This window comes from Acipenser ruthenus, chromosome 6 (assembly GCF_902713425.1).
Source record: "Acipenser ruthenus chromosome 6, fAciRut3.2 maternal haplotype, whole genome shotgun sequence".
NCBI lineage: Eukaryota > Metazoa > Chordata > Actinopteri > Acipenseriformes > Acipenseridae > Acipenser > Acipenser ruthenus.
This window is the reverse complement of record NC_081194.1, coordinates 48829826-48847401: the sequence shown is the minus strand read 5'-3', so window position 1 is coordinate 48847401 and position 17576 is coordinate 48829826. Positions and strand designations below refer to the sequence as shown.

The 17576-nt window shown below is 38.4% G+C and overlaps 1 protein-coding gene across 4 annotated transcripts in view; it reads right to left on the bottom strand.

Moving 5' to 3' along the window:
• LOC117410630 (ADP-ribose glycohydrolase MACROD2-like) overlaps window positions 1-17576 on the bottom strand; it is a 759575-nt gene that overhangs the window by 11206 nt on the left and 730793 nt on the right. For 3 of the 4 annotated variants that reach the window (XM_034017313.3, XM_034017312.3, XM_034017315.3), the window contains 3 exons: window positions 15774-15857; window positions 15493-15516; window positions 13109-13180 (listed from right to left, as the gene is read on the bottom strand). In XM_034017313.3, coding sequence (XP_033873204.2) covers window positions 13109-13180; window positions 15493-15516; window positions 15774-15857 — 180 coding nt within the window. The remainder of the gene's footprint in view (window positions 1-13108; window positions 13181-15492; window positions 15517-15773; window positions 15858-17576) is intronic. The other variant, XM_034017314.3, reaches the window with a different exon arrangement.

Sequence of the window (17576 nt, the reverse complement as noted above, 5' to 3'; positions counted from 1 at the left end):
AAATGAAGAGGTAGTTTTCATCAAAAAAGCAGGATTGGTACGGAGCGTTACCTTTGTCCTGACTTCTGCAAAAAGTAAGCAGGCTTTCGCAATTGAGAATGCCTGTAACTCATTCACCTGCATTGCGGAAGTGATTGCAAGATGACATAAGGTCCCCTGCGTCTGACTGAGCAGGTCGCAGCGCTTGGGCAGTCTCCTGGGCCAATAAGGGGCTACAAGGCATCTATCGCCAGTGGGTCCCCGCCTCCTGTTATGGAGAACCAAAAGGGACAGTGGGTCGATACCTGGGAGGCAAAGAGATCTATCTCTGCTCTCCCGAATCTCTCCCAAATGAGGTTCACCACCTCGGAGTGAAGCATCTTTGAGGCGCTTGGAACTCCCCTTGAGAGGAGGTCTGCCACCCAGTTTATCACCCCCGGGCAGGTGTACTGCCCCCAGTGAGAGGAGATTCTGGTGCGCCCAGAGCAAAAGCTTGCGGATGGAGACTGGGAGACCTGAGACCGCCCTGATGGTTTATATAGACCACTACTGTTGTGTTGTCCATACGGACAAGCACATGTCACCCTTGAACCTGCAAAAAAATCTGCAAGGTCAGGTAAACTGCCTGCAGTTCCAAAATATTGATGTGTAGACCCTGCCAAGGGGGGTTCCACACCCCCTGTGCACCCCTGCCATTCCACACAACGCCCCAGCCCAGGCTGGACGCATCCGTGGTGACAACCACCCTTCTGGCGACACTGCCCAGCACCATACCGAGGTGTAGATGGGCAGGCTATTTCCACCAAAAGAGTGCCTTTAGACAGTGACGAGACACTGTCAACTGGTGGTCGTGGTTCAATGCGGGATGAAAAACCCTGCTGTTGAACCAGGCCTGCAGAGGGCGCATGCGCAGGAGACCCAAAGGTAGGGTCTGAGAAGCTGCTGCCATCAAGTCCAGAAATTTCTGGAACGTCGCTACCGTGAGTGCTCTGTTGAGCTGAAACAGCTCTAAAAAGGCGGCTATTCTCTGCACTATGCCATCCTACAGAGTGGACAACATAGACCCGGAGTACACACACACTCCTGATAGGAGGCTGTCTGAGAAGGCGTGCGCTGGATCTTCATATGATTCACCGTAAGACCCAACCTTTGAAGGTGGCCAGTGACCAGTTCGGTGTGAGTGTCTGCCTGAGCTGAAGACTGGGCACAAATGAGCCAGTCGTACAAATAATTGAGTTCTCGGATACCTTTGAGTCTCAATGGGGCCAGTATAGCTTCTATGCACCTCGAGAAAGCACAGAGAGCTACACACAGGCCAAACGACAAGACCCGGAACTTGTATGCTGTTCCCTGAAAGCCGGGTTTTATGGGGATCTGGAAATAGGAGGCTTTGAGGTCCACCATGGTGAACCAGTCACCTGGCCTGATTGACTGCAACAACTGTTGCATCGTCAACATTTTGCCAGGCCAGTTCTGAATACCACCTCTAGCACCAGGCACAGTCGGCTGTGCTGGTCCCTGAGGCTGCTGGGTCCAGGGGCGGCAGTTTGCCACTGGTTTGCGCACTGGGGGTGGTTGCTTTTTTGGAAGCAAGCGCACCAGCTCTTTCGTAGAGATAGTGCTGCATCATCTCGTCCCTCGCGGGACCAAAGGTATGCCTGGGGAAAGCCACAGCTGCCTGCATGGGGCTACCAGCACTGGTTTAATAGGCATGCTTAAGGATCATCACTGAGACCCGACACTGTTTAGGCACCTGTACCAACACAGTAATAGAAGCCTCCACTGGCGGAAACTGGGCCAGGCCCAGCTTTTCTGCATCGTGCACCCTATATAGGGTGTCCATAGACCGAGAAACAGTCTGAGCTGTAGCCGGGTGACCACAGGATGACTGGATCTCAAAAAGAAAATACAGGTGCACTGGGGGAGACACGGGAGAGGTGGTAGACTCGTCCTAAAAATGGACTTGTCTCTCCATCCATAGGCCAGGGCACTTGCAAAACTGCAGTGGCCCTCTGGATCAGTGACATAAGCTCTGCTGACAGAGAGAGCTTAACCACAGGGGATGTGCTGTCTGACTCCACTTTCTCAGGATGGGAATGGCAGCTCCTCTTCGCCCACCTACTCAGAGGCGGTGATGGAGAGCAAGTTATCCTGCTGTCAACCTGCATTCGTAGTTCCCTGATACATGTGTGAATGTGGCTGTTCCCAAATTAGATAATTGATGCTAATTGGGAACAGCCACATGATATAAAAAAGGAGCGAGAAGCTCTATTGCGAGAGAGGTTTTGGAGCTGCCTGGAGAGAGACAAACGCTCATCTGCTTATGTTCAAAACTCACTGTGATAATGCGAGACTTGGGTGAGGGATCTGTTGTTCGCACGATTGTTTTGTTTAACCTTTTTATTTTGGCTCTGAGAGCTGTCATTTTGTTTGTCCTCTTTATTTTGGAAAAATAAACATTTGCAGTTCTTCAGCTCTGAGTCTCCTTCCTAAGTCCTGACCACCTTAGAGACCCGGCGATCCTGTCACATCTCCATATACACTAAACCTCTTTAAAACAAATAACAAAGGTGTGTACTGCAATAAAGCATTATCAACCAAGTAAATCTATGGCAGCTAGCTCTACATTTGTATTTACAGATTTAGTGGGGGGCATTCCACTGCTGTAAATATGAAATTAAAGATACCATTATCATGAAAAAGCAAATCCCTTTGACCTACATCCTTGAAAAATGTAATTTTTAGATATACAGTATGTGCAAATGTAAATGTGACATAAACAGATTGACATAGACTGACTGACAGACTTTATACAGACAGGCACATATGTATTACAGTACCCCCAGATTCTGATACTATGAATAAGGTGTAGAGAAATGTGACATGTTAGCCAATACCTCAAAGATTTTGATCTTTAACCAAAAAGTGAAATGACCACAATACAACAACAACATTAGGTCATAGTTTAAAGTGAAGGTTCCTGTTACATTTTACCCAAATAATTGAAATAACAATGACAACATTTAGTCTATATCTCAAATGGTTCGAGTACTCCCCGAGATACTCATATGCTTTATATAGAATTGTAGACTGCTATAAAACTGAATCATACAGTATATTTATTATTAAGCAATGTATAGACAAACTACATACTAATATTCTGTTGTGTATTAATAGTCTACATGTCCAGACACACCCTGAGCTGGAAACTAAGTTTTCTTTTTCTTTGAACTTTGTAATTGAGAACACATTGTAATAGCTTTTCAATGTGGGTGGTGTACAAGCTCATAAATCAATTGAACTAGTACAGCTTTATACAGGGAGTCTGAAACAAACTGTCCTCATAGAAGTGCCAGTGGGGGAGAATATGCAGTGTAAGTCATATTCATATTCAGACAGGCAGAAAATTAAATCCCCAACCCTCATGCGTTTTAGTACCAAGCGTTGCTTGGAGTTAGTCAGCATAAATCTAACAGACCACAAAAAACATGCGAAAGTTTTACATTATGATACCAATTAATTTAAAATGGTCAAAATACCCAGGTAACTAGTCTATTATAAATGAGATTTATTACACTGAACCTTTTTTTTTTTTTTAAACGCTTTGTAACAAGTCAGTCACTGAAACTGTACATATCCACTGTGAGAAGCACATGCTAAAATCTCTCCTGCAGTGTAGCCATTAGTTTGTAATTGTGTTTGTAAATACTCTTCAGTGACTTTACATTACCAACATTCAAATTGTTTGTTGAAACTGTTATTGCATAATTACTACACATAAGTTGCAGTTATGAAGGAAAGTTCCCCTGACTATAGTCACCGCCACTGTCCTGAATCTTTGAGCACTAATATTCCAATAGTCCTCACTAAAGGACTTTTTTAGGAGAAAATTGTAACAAGACAATATTCATAGTACCAAAGAAAAGTAATAACGTATTGAGTTGGAGGTACAGAACCTAATACATACTGTATGCATCTATGAGCTTTTGAGGCAGGCTTGCAAAGTATGTGTTGCAGATTAGTGAGTTGCTGGGTAAATGTTACCTTTTTGGTTAATGCAAGCGATTGATATTCTAGTTTCTATTATTAGGGATTGCAGTGCTTCTAATGGCTGTTGTGCATGTGGCAGGATAAATGTACATTTGTTTTTCTAAAGTCTCATTAACAAAAAAATGTTTTTCTTGAGTAACAGTGCAGTAACAGTTCCCTGGCTCACAGCTATGTTTAACCTTTATTAACACCCAACAATACAAAGAAAAGGGACTTAATGAGGGTTGTTTTATAATGATGGTGAAATCCATATTGTCTGAATTATTATTATTATTAGTATTATTTATTTCTTAGCAGACGCCCTTATCCAGTATTTGACTTTACGCTTATAGGTATCCATATTCATGTTTTTTGTAATTGCTCTTATTTGAAATAATTCTCATCCTTTCATCATACTTACTACATGCTCATACTGGACTTTTTGCAGATATTTTTACTAGAAGTTAACTGCTCTTAGTCAAACTTTTTGTTCTTATTTGAATTTGATCTTTTGCTACTGATTTTATTGTACTTTACAACTGCTCTTATCTGTAATGCGATATTCTGAAATGTGTTACTTTACAATGTGATATTTTGTAATGTGATACTTCGTACTGTGATAGTTTGTAAAAATTGTGTCGCCCTGGATAAGGGCATTTGCTAATAAATAAATAAATAAATAAATAAACAATAATAATAATAATAATAATAATAATAATAATAATACTTAGTGCAGTGCATTCCATTGTGTTTTACGATATCCTTAATCCTCTCAGACATGGACAATGAGGTGCTGAAGGGTCGGGTTATCCTTTAGATTACTCCATGCAGCCTCTACAATTAATTCCAGTTTGTATCAGTTAACTTTTCCTGATTTCCTGTCAGATCAGACCACAAACATTCTCAATAGGATAAAGATCCGGCAATTTTCCAGGCCGAAATTGAAGTGACGTGACGTGACGTTGTCTTCTAACCATTTCTTCACTTGTTTGACTCGATGGCAAGGGGCTGCGTCATCTTTTTATATCATTTTTTTCAGTGCAAGGATAGTACACAGTGACGCCTTCTTATTATTTTTTTTTAATTACATTTCTTGGTGGCCAAATGAGGCAGGCTGCACTTGCAGTGCTTCAACACAAACTTACAACTTCATGGAAATCCAGTTTTAAAAAGTTGTATGATATCAGTAGTTGCGCAAGGCCAAATTGGAACTCTGAAAGAAACATTTAAATACACCCTACTGTATTTTAATTTTAATTAGGTTATTTGCATTTAGAAGGAGAATTTATCTGGCTAAAAGAAAAGTACATGGAAACCCACACTACCCAAAATAGTATGAGAAATAGGTGAGGCTTATTTTCTTTTTCCATGGAAACCCGACCACTGTTAACCATGTTTTTATATTTGATATACCATATTTATCTGTGTTTAGTTAGCTTTATTGCCTTATTTACTACACAATATGTTTCTATGCTTTTCCCAAGCTAACTTTTTTTTATTTATTAAGGAAATCAGTAAATCCAAACAAATGCTCAAAGCTGTATTATTATTATTATTATTATTATTATTATTATTTATTAGCAGACACCCTTATCCAGGGCGACTTACAATTGTTACAAGATATCACATTATACATTATTTCACATTATGCAGATATCACATTATTTTACATACAATTACCCATTTATACAGTTTACTGGAGCAATCTAGGTAAAGTACCTTGCTCAAGGGTACAACAGCAGTGTCCCCCACTGGGGATTGAACCCACAACCCTCCGGTCAAGAGTCCAGAGCCCTAACCACTACTCCACACTGCTGCCCTAAGATCAAATAATACCATCTTAACGGTCAGCTTCCTGAGTTGCACTGTTCTTTTTTGTATTCCCTTTGTCTAGCTCATACTGGTCTCCTTTAATCTAAATTGGACAAAAGGCATCCATGTCATTCCTGCAAGTTTAATCTCAACTGGTCCCTCACCACTGAGCCGGTCTGAGGCAACACAGCAAGTGGTTAGATCAAAGGGAGAATTCCACATTTTCTTTTACATGAAATATTTATGATGAGTTTTATAGAGAATTTTATATGCACTGTTTAACGTTAGACTGGATAGGTATAAATTTTTTAAAAAAACGTAATGTATAGCCAGGTTTTTCTTCCCACCTAATAAGTTATTCATGCTTTGCTTCTCCTGACCATTCACATAAGGGAAATGCCAGAATATGTTTGTTTGTTATCCAGCAGATAAACTTTATACATAGCCTCTGCTTTCTAAAATGAGAGGCTGTACTGGAGGACTGTTGCTGGGCCTGAAGAGAGGGTTGTCTTTTAGCTACAACTTGATTGGATGCAAAATAGTGTTAATTAAATGCAGTGCCATTATGAATTTATATTGATGCTCTTGTTGATTGGGGGGTGGGGGTGGAGGGGGTGCAACTTTACCTACAGACAACCTTCCTCTGCTTAACCACCACGTGTGTAATCGCAACACATGGAATCTATTTGCATTATCATTAAATACTATTTAGAAAATCTCTTAAAGCTGGCTGGATGTCATTTCACCCAGGCTGTTAACGAAAATAATGTTTTTTGACACTGGAATTTACACCATCCATCCCTGCCATCTGCTGCAATTCTCTTACCAAGAGAAGAGATTTTTTTTTTTTTAAATTAAACTGTCAGCTTATTATTTACAAAGGATGAGGCTTAATAACAAAAATGTCACCAGATATCTCATTCCTGCCTGAAGGATAGCATTATTAAGTGAAGACAGTTGCTGAAATGTATTCCCAAAAAATCTGTCTATTTCTGATGACTTTGTGCCGTTAAAATAATATAATAGAAACTTTATGTTAGCAGCTCTGCAATATTTGTATTTACAGTTTATAGACAATAAACAAACATAATATTCAATTATGCAAATTTGAATTACCGTACATTGCCACTTTACGCTTTACACCTGTCAAACCAATTGGATTTGGCATGTTTTCCTGATGTACCCTGGGTCCCTTGATTACTCTGGAAGGCCGAACAAATGCCAACAAAGCTGCACAAATACAGTGGCCAGGTAGTGTATGTATTATGTGTACATGTAAGTCCCCAGTGTCCCACCTACAGTACTAACAGCATTGTTGTGTGGCTTGGTAGTTCGTAATGAGTATATGTGCTGCAAGGAAAGGAAGAAAATTGGCTGGGATTTGTTAGTTTCACCACAAAACAGTGACCACCAATGCTTAAGTGGCAGAAGAGGCCTTTAGTTACCAGGGTTCAGTAACTTGAAATCATCTCTTTTCTACTTAATGTAGTTTTTTGCGGTAAAAAGTGTCAGTTGGCTTGATGGTAAGAATGGAAGGTGATTTCAAAAGAAATTGGGAAGATACCCAGAGTAAAAGTGTATATGAAACTTGTGACATGCAATACCTCTTTTTCTCCCTGCAATGTACTTGTTATATCAGAGCAACAAATAATGGTATTTGACATCAAGCAAAGAACAGGAAAAGGCTATTAGTTCCTATTTACACTATCCTGCTTTCTCCCTTTAGCCATATGTCCTCGCTTCCATTTTAACCTTGAAACCATTAATATCGTTTCCTTAATTAGTCTTCCATATGTACAGCACTTACTGATTGAAAGGAATGTGTCTGAAATCCCCATTTGTTTACATTTTCTGAATAGTTATATTATGTCCATATGCTATTTGAACACCCCTCCAGTGTAAACAGTTTTCCTGAATAAATGTTATCAATAGCTTTCATCATTTTAGAGGATAAGCCGTGTTTCTTTAATTTTTATAATCTTCCAGAATGGTACACAGTACTCTAGGGGAGGTCTCATGCTCTATGTAATTCTGTATGGGGTCTCGGTTCAAACCACCATACTCATCTTAGTCACACCCAAGCCTCCAAAAGTGGAATGACTGATGTGCCAACAAGCCCCTTCACTCAATTCGATTTTTTTTCTCATACTAGATCTTTCTAGAATCATTAGGCCATATTTAATTAATCAAAATAAAAGCCTTATTTAAATAATGCTGTTATTTAAATGATTAAAAGAAGGTGACTGAGAAAACCAACATATCTAACAATGTGTTTTTTCTATCTTTAAAAGTAAGCAGAATTACAGGTGCTAATGCAATTAGCAAACAGTGGCAGTATTCAGACCTGCCGCTCTTTAGATCAATTGAATAGGTCCTTGTGGCGGAGTGTCCCGCCCCTATGTATTATTATTTGTATTTTTGTTTGCGGCGCGGGTAAAAGCGCCGCGTCTTTTATTGTTATATTTTAAAACCCTGTGAGGATGCATGGCTGATCAGCTACTGATTATTTAACTAGCTGACAGTCATGCATCCTTACCAAACGCGTGCAGACTCTGGCCGAGGGATAATAAGATAATTACCAACTAGTTAATCCCTCGGCCAGAGTATATAAACCTGCAGCTCTCTGCACTTGTTGTTGGGTGTACAGAGGAGAGTACGGGGAGCAGAGAGAGCGAGTCACATTTAAAAAAACAATTGCTAAAACGTGCTGGATTCTCCAGCACGACACTTACTTGTTTGTTTGTTGATTCGTTTGGCCCTCGTGCCCTTTTGTTTTGTTGTTTTGTTTAAATCTTTTATTTTGTTTGTTAATAAATACGCTGAGTGCTACTGCACTCAGCTTCACCCGCCCATCCACTGTTTTGGTGTCAGTTACTTCCTGGTCCGTGACGTCATCCACCTCACCACTGCGAGCCAGACTGCCACAGTCCTATTACATTATATTTATCTATTACATTACTGTAGGTATCTAGAAGTCCAGCTATCTACTGTACATGATCTAAATCCCTCTGAACCAGATTGCTTGTTACTCATTATTTTCCCAGCTCCTAAGTATAGTATCATCTGAAAACCGTTAGCTCATGTTATTTATATTGCTAATTGCTATCCCTCACATCACCTTTTCTAATTTACAATAACAATAATAAATGGACAATAACGTCCAATGCAGAACTATAAAAAAGTTTTTTATTTATGTAAAACAAAAAAAGCAGTGCATTCACGTTTGTTTGCCACGGCAGGGACATTTTTTAACTAAACTCTATTATGCAAGTTAAGCATGACCTCCCCTTCCTGAAACCATGCTGACTGTCCTTAATCTGACTGCATTTTTCCAGGTGTCCAACCGCTAGATCCCTTTAAATAGATTCCTTAAAATAGCTTCTAATTCTTTCTCCACAGCCAATGTCAATCGGAATGGTGTACAGTTTCCTGGTATGTCCTAATACCCCTATCTAATGTTATCTTTGTTGTGCCTTTTAATGTGCAACCTTGCATCATATTGGGTTATAACAGCACATAAGGATACCAGGTATACACATTTGAGGTGCCAGTTATTTTGTTATATTAGGTGTTATATTACTATAAAAATGAAATTATACATAAAGTGGATTTGATGTGTCATAAAAGAAATACAGACAGAAATAGCTATAGACATAACCATGCAAAAAAGACCATGGGGTCTGATCTAAACCGTGGGGGGTACCAACGCTGTTTAAATCCTTAAAAAACATTGAAAACCAACACTGCTAACAATGTTTGTGGGTCTCTTAGTGTGTGTTGTCTTTAAACGCAAGTAAAATCATAGACTGGGTCCTAATTTAACATTTAAATGCTGGCTGATTAGACCAACTGAATTGACAACACAATTGGTAAAACTAAATAAATACCATTTATAAGAGCAATTTAGGTCAAACAGACAAGCTTTCAAAATGCTACAGGTGGTTTCCAATTTCACCTCATAAAGGGATCCGGGTGGTCTTAAAAGCTTATGTGCTTGACCTAAAAAATAGCTCTATAAAAAGGTATTAAACTCCTTTATTCTCTTTTTAAAATCTCAAATCCCTTGCATACAAACTGCCTGCCTACCCCTGCTGTCATGCTGCCCTAAGAACATAGCACAGTTGTTACCCCTTTCTTGGACAACATTCCCAACTGAGCTTGTAAGATCTTACTAAAAAGACTAATGAAGTGGTGAATTTGGAAAGCAAACCATTTTCATATGCAAATGCTTCAATGTTGGAGGTCTGGAGTGTAAATTGGTGCTCGGAATAAAGATGCAAGCTTCTTGAAACACTTGCTTCTGTATACATTTTTCATTGCTTCAAGTTAATATAACATCTCATAATCAAAGCCAATTAACAAGTACTGAGATGTGACCTACACTGTAGGTAGGAGACCTTGATTTAAATGCCTGTACCTTTCCAACATGCACTCAGAGAGAAAAGCCAGGGAGTCCTCATCAATATACTGCGATTAAAAAGAAGAAAGGAGAACGGTCTCAGACGCTAAGTGGTATTGTGCCTATCCTTACAAGCTTTGCTTTACAAATTTGTATTAAAATCACTCAGGTCTTTAACCGATCCCCTGTGTGGATTGAAAAGCCTTAAGCTAATTACACATAGCTAAGACATGCTTGATGAGATGGGAAAAAACACAAAGCTGGGATGAAAAAAAGGGATAAAAAAACTCTGACCATCTGCTTGCAGTGTTATGAAAGAGACAATATGGGGAAAAGAACCAAGGGGGCAACTAGCCAAAGAGGAAAGGTACAGCATCAGTTAATTAGTAGGTCAATGGGGCCACCAGCGTGTGGAATGTGGACAAAAGCAAGCCCTGCAGAAACAGTTTTCAAAAAGGTACTGCTTCCTAGCCAAATCTGACACAAGCCATTTTTTTCTGTTTTGTTAATTAAAGTTTATAAAAGCACCAAGGGGAGCTCAGATTAAGTATTAGCATTTAACAGGACATATAATTTCCTGAGTGATACAGTTCTTTTTGCATGTGCTTTCATTTAGAACCTCAAACTGGATTATTTTAAGGCAAATTACCCACCATCTGTAGCACACACTTTTGTGTACCTCGATTTTCCTCTCATCCCTGATCTTTATTCTCTTCTGTGTACCTTTCAGTCATGACAGGTAAGACAGTAGATCTGACATTATTTGATAGTGCAAATAAAGCAGGCCCTCAATGATAGGTGCTTCAGTATCCAAGACTGCACAAATAACAAGGAACAGTCTTAAACTGTTATTAATTGACTGTTTGAATGTCAGATTTTCTAGAATTTAAGCACTCATTATGGGGCAAGACCATATGCATAAAAGTGTGTGTTATATACCGTAGGTATTTCTAACCCCTGCAATGACAGTTGTGTGATAAGCAATTAACTTTACTCTAAGCTACACATGCATATAGAATTAATTAACAAAATATTTTGTACAGAGCTTTTGGTTAACAAGTGTGATAGCAGTGTCCACCTATGCTGTATATTTGGCTGTATCATGAAGATTACATAACAGTAAAGCAATTTTAAGCAAGGACATTTTCATAAGTATTAGAAAAACTACACTTATACAACTTTCAATAACAACCTTCAAAATAGATATCCAGTGCACCACAATGATTTAGTACTTCATTTTAACTATGGAGCTGCAAAACACATTTCCCAGTACTAAATTATGTCTCTAATGGTATGTAATGTAATGACAGACCATGCTCAGTGATTCCACGCAGATTGTCAAGGTAGAAAAGAAAGCCAGCCAATGAAGCTTTTCCCCCCTGCATGATAATAAATACACTAAACATACCATATGTCAGTGCCAGAGTGAAAAAGAAAACTAAGCAGTATGAAATACCACTTACTGAGATGTCTTTGGTTACATATCTTGTATAACATGCACCTATATGTTAGGGTCTATTCAATTGATCTAAACTTTGGCAGGTCTAAACACCAAATTCCTTGAAATCACTAAATTGGGCCCTCTCTGGCATTTTACATACATTTACACACAGAAATGTATATAGATGTTTTGATTTTCATAACCTTGGTACATAAATATCTCACTCGCTATTAGATAAATTCAACAGACCCCCTTGTACACTACTCTATCAAAACACCATATACTGTTACCCAAGTATACTGCACACCTTGAATAGCTATATATAACAATGTTCCTAAAATTTGTAAAAGGTTGTTATTTAAAATCTGAGAATTAAAGTAGTGCAAATGATGAAAAACATCATGCAGATCATCCATGCTAGAAATAGAAGCTAGCTTAAAGTGCAAAAGAGGACACCCACTAACATGACCTACATAGCTGCAAAACCCACTTCTCATTGGCAGCTATGCAGCATCTCATCACTTTGTGAATTACTTAGAATAATTCACCACTCCTTGTTTTGTAGTCTGTACATCTCACCTACCATAAAATTACCAGTTCAAAAGCAAAACGGGCATTATAAAACAACAGTAAAGCACTGGTCTATGACTATTAAACAGTCTGTAGCAACATATTTTTAATACAAACCAGTCACCTTGTCTCTAGGGACTGTATTTACATGACCAACTTATTTCCCTTATGTCCCTAATTATTTGAGAAGAGTCAAGACTGTGAAATATATACATTGGATGACATAAAGATTAATTAATTTCTTTACAATGGTCTGAGGAAGAATACGTATTCATTCTTAAATGATGACATTCCTTCAACACATCTATTATGGATGCGTACAAAAAGAGTTATAAACTAAATGCTTTAGGTTTAAATGTTATTAACAGACTATTATTTATGGTAAAACAGTATCTCTGCGCTGTCTCAGGTGACCCCTTCAAGCAGTATATGAACTTAATACGAAAGAGCAGAACTGAAACAAGTACAAGAGCTTGCACAATTCTTCTCGACTACTTGCTAAGAAAACAAATACCTTTAAAAAATGTAATATATGTTTACCATAATGTGTGCGTCTTACATGTAGGAAAGCGTGAGACCTATGAGATAAGATTTAAATAAGTAAAATCTATAGATTTACTGGAATTATTTGTTTAATTAATGAACATTCTTTACACAACTCACAAGTCAAACCTTTGTGAATAGGGCCCACTGTATGATACTGAAAGTTAAAAACACACCAAACTGTTTTTTTTTTCTAAACTCTACCCCAGAGTGCAAATAAAGGTGTTGCTTTACTGAAGTGTATCCCTGTCATCAAGTGCGATGAGCCACCTCACTCAATGATTCTTATTCAGTTTCCATCGCAAGCACTGTGAGACAGTTTAAGGTTACCTTACCCTGATCCTCCATTAGTTCATGTTCTGGTTTGGAACCGCCTTTGGACAGCTCTTTGGAATCTAGGTTTGGATCTTTAATGGAAAAAACAAAAACAAAACATTACTATAACAATTTTAAAAGATATTAATAACAATGTCCTTATCCTGTCATCTTAATTATGTTTTCCAGAAAGGTAAGGTAAACAAAAAAGAAATCTGATCTAAAATACTAAGGAGCAAGGTCAAATATGCTCTACTTGTCTAAAAGCAGTTCCTGTTAAACAGCTGTGCACATCACAAGCCTTTTTGGCAGCTTCACCTGAGAAAGGCCAAACAGACAGAATATATGATGGCTGACGTGCAGCTGATGCCGCAGAGTACACTGTACAGGGTTTGTGCTGGGATGGAGTTCCTAGACAATGGAAAAGTCGTGCATTGCTGCTGGCAGAATAATATTCTCTGACCTTGAATGTAATCCAGTCTCGTTTCCACAGCACAATGTAAAGAGCACTGAAAAAAGTGAATGATCAAAAGACTATCTTCAAAGCACCATTGAAATTATGTCCTTTCCAGACCATTTGTTGAAGGCATATCATCTTATACTTGCTTTGATGCTAAAAAAAAAAAAAAGTAAGCCTGGGGTGACCAGATAATGGACAAAGCATACAATGCTTTCTCATTATTGTATTGCTGGTTGACTGAATGAGGGGGTCCATGTTTGTTTATATTCCCGACTCTTCAGTGGAGTGCTTGGATTAATAGTGAAGTTCACCGACTACCTATTTTCAACCTGTTGTCAAGGCTTGCTTTGCAGGACCTTTTGTGCGAATAATGACATTCTACAGACTGAAATGGTCACTGTGCTTCATAGAAGGCGACACTAAAGTGACAGCACAATAGTTTTGTAATTGGCTAAAGAAACACATTAGGAACAGGAACTATGGCCATCTTTAGCACAGACTCTTCCAAAGTATCTTACTAGTTAATGAACAAAAGCTTTTTTTTGGACAAACACTGCTTAGTAATCCTAAAGGTAATACACATGCAGCAACAACTACTATAGGAAAACCATAAAGGCATAATATATGTGTAAAAGCCCTACAAAAATAATCTCCTGAGCACCACTCAAGGATATACAAACACAGGGCAATTGTTCATTTTGTTCTGACAACCCTTGCCCAGAGGCGACTCCTACTGAGTACTCAAAAATTATATTCATGTCAAACATGTCCCAGTGAGTATAGCAGACAGCCAAAAAGTGGCACAAAACAGCCAATTAAAGAATCCCCTTTCACACAAGAATTCCTCAGTGGAAATGTCATCCACTAAAGAGTTATCCACTTGAGGAAAACAGCGTGTAAAATATGTCTTGTATAAGACAAATACTGGGACAAAGTTTGAGTAATGTCTAAAATTAGACACAGAATAAACTGAAAAAAAACAGGTACAGATGGATACAGAAGGCTTTTTTCTCTAGCAGGATAGCTGTTTTTGGCTGTGAGCTCTAAAAGTATGCTGGTAATCTCATAGACTTCTGAAAGCGAAAAACACTTGCTTGGCATAGTGGATTTCTCATAGAAGAGCAGATAATATACTGGGCAAGACAAGTTGGGACTTTCAGGTAATTTGTTTTGGGGGTTTAGATATCTCTATGAAAAATATGACATATACCTTGTCATATATAATTAATATTGTGGACATTTCAACTTTAGCACATTTTTATCAAATGCAGGTAATATATCTACTATTGTATAACTTTTCTATGCAAAAATGACAACAAACCTCATATCTCCATTAATAAAAGGTTACCAAAATCTAAGAGGGAGGCCCAAGCACATTACTCCCATTTTTCTGTATCATTTGTTCAAAGGCAGCAAAAAAGCTGTACTGTACAGTATAATGTAGTGTTCCACATTTTCGGTTTTTGTCTTTTAAAAAAAAATCCCAGGAATTTTTCAGAGTTTATTTTACAAATATTAAAATAGGGATAAAATCGGTAAAAAAATGTTTTTAATTGAAACATAGGAAAAAATCCAGAATTTTTTTTTTCAGTATACACACTATACATGTGGAATATGATGCGTAGCAGTTCTGAGGTATCACACTGACTCAGCAAATTAATTACGTTACTTATATTTTAACATTAAATTCCTAAACTCGGTGAACATGTTAAAACTTCAATATAAAGCCATACAGATAAGCAAAATTATCGGAATTCAATGTTAATTAGAACATTCATATCAATAAATGTGCATTCCCACAAGGACATATATTAATTGCCTTTTTGGTTTATTGAATGCATAGTAAAAGCATGTGCGGTGGGGTATCGCAAAACCACCAAAACAACGACAATCAATAATGAATACAGCCCACTGTGCGAAACATAAGGAACGGAGTCTTCTCACCTGAGACCACAGTTTCATTCATTGCTGTTGGTGCAAAAGATGCAACATAAAGAGCATTTTATTATTTTTTTAAAATAACAACAATAAAAATAGGCATTTCAGGAAACCCATTTGGTGTCTTTCTGTTCTGTCTTTTTAATTAATTATACAATTATTCAAGGCATTTACAGAGTAAATGTTTCCTTCCGTTAATGTATCACAGCACTGAAGGTCTGTGTATTTTCAGATTTATGCAGATACAGCTGGCTGGCAGCTGTTGAATGAGCTTTATTGATCCTTACCTTTATTCTGACAGACTGCTGCCTCAGTTTCCATCTCTGTTAATTGAGATCCCACTTCATCCTTATCTGAATCAGTCTTGCTTTCTGTTAACAAAGCAAACACTTGAAGAAAAAAAAAATCCCAATGGAGGTCTTATAGAAAACATGTCTACATTCTTTGATGCTTAAAGGCTGGTTCACACGGCATATGATTCAGATGGACGCTACAAACGCATCACCTTGCGTTCAAATCGTAGACGCTGCGGACGAGTTGGTAGATTTCAATTTCTCAGCGTCAAAGTTGGTGACGTCACTCGCGTTCAACCAATCACACACCTTTCTATTTCCTTTAGAATTTCACAAGTAAAATACAATTTACCGTTTATTATTTGAAATAAATTATACTTGTATAGATGCAGCGGAAAATGTCTAAATAACTAATAATTAAGCATGTACGGTACCATAAATAAACAGATAAATAATCAGAATGAAAACTAACAACTCAGGAATTTAAACCGTGTTTGATGTGTGTCTCTCAGCAGCCTACGTACAGTGTTTACTGAAAGCGGGATGGTTAAAATGAGCGGGTCAGCTCAACAAAGTCTGAGCAAATGTCAGTGATTTTACCATGAAACTGAATGGTAGCATTTGCTATCAATCACACAATATATATATATATATATATATATATATATATATATATATATATATATATATATATATATATATATATTATATACAGTATATATATATATTTTTTTTTTATCAGCTGTTTATAAAAAAGAGGCACTGAGGTTATACAGTGTATAAGTTAAATGCGGCTGTGTAAACGACTCCCCGAACCTCCAGAAGGGTGATGTCTTTTTTAAACCAATCAGAATGAACTAACGCAGGGAGATCGTTTCAGTGTAAACTACAGCCTGCGTCCATTCGTAGCGTCCGTCTGAATCGTATGCCCAGTGTGAACCAGCCTTTATACTCAGCGAAGCCACCAGACCTATAGTGCCGGAGGACAACACAGATCTGAATGGCTCCACTGCAGATCCGCAGGCGCCCCCATATCAGCCACAGGGGTCGCTGGTGCGCAGTGAACCATGGATTGCCCTGCCGACCTAAGCCCTCCCTACCCGGGAGGCACTCGGCCAATTGTGCGTCGCCCCCTAGGAACCCCCGGTCACGGTTGGCAATGACATAGCCTGGATTCAAACCTGTGATCTCCAGGCTATAGGGTGCATCCTTTGATTATTTGTTAAGCTTACTACCTATTCCAGAAATAACTGCATGTTAAAAGACTCCTCAAGGATCATTTTCTGAAGTGAGGTCGGTAGCATATCACAGTGGCACAGGCCTCACTGCTTCACATCTTGAGGTTTCCATGATTGGGGGACTGCATCATGTCTGCTGTTTATCACAGTACAGTATGTTACGCTCGATCGGTCACGACCTACTTGTGACCTGAGTTCTGCTTTTTTGCAAATGTTGCCATTATAGGAGCACCCAGGAGCCTATCTTGATGGACAAGTTGGTCTATGTAGCCACGTGCTGAGGAACGTTTGAGACATTTGCACACACACACACTATCATCCTTGTGAAGTCACTAAGATCCATGTGCTTTCCCCTGATTGTTGCTAAATAGTTTCACACAATTCTCACATAGGCCTACAGTTTTACACAATTAGTGATTTTGCCAAAATCACAAATATGCAGTCAAACTATGAACAATGAAAAGGTAAAATGTAAATATTGCGCGATCAAACTCTACATTGCTAAATGAGTAGCCCTCATGTACTAAAATAAACTGTTCAAGTTACATCTAAGCAGGTA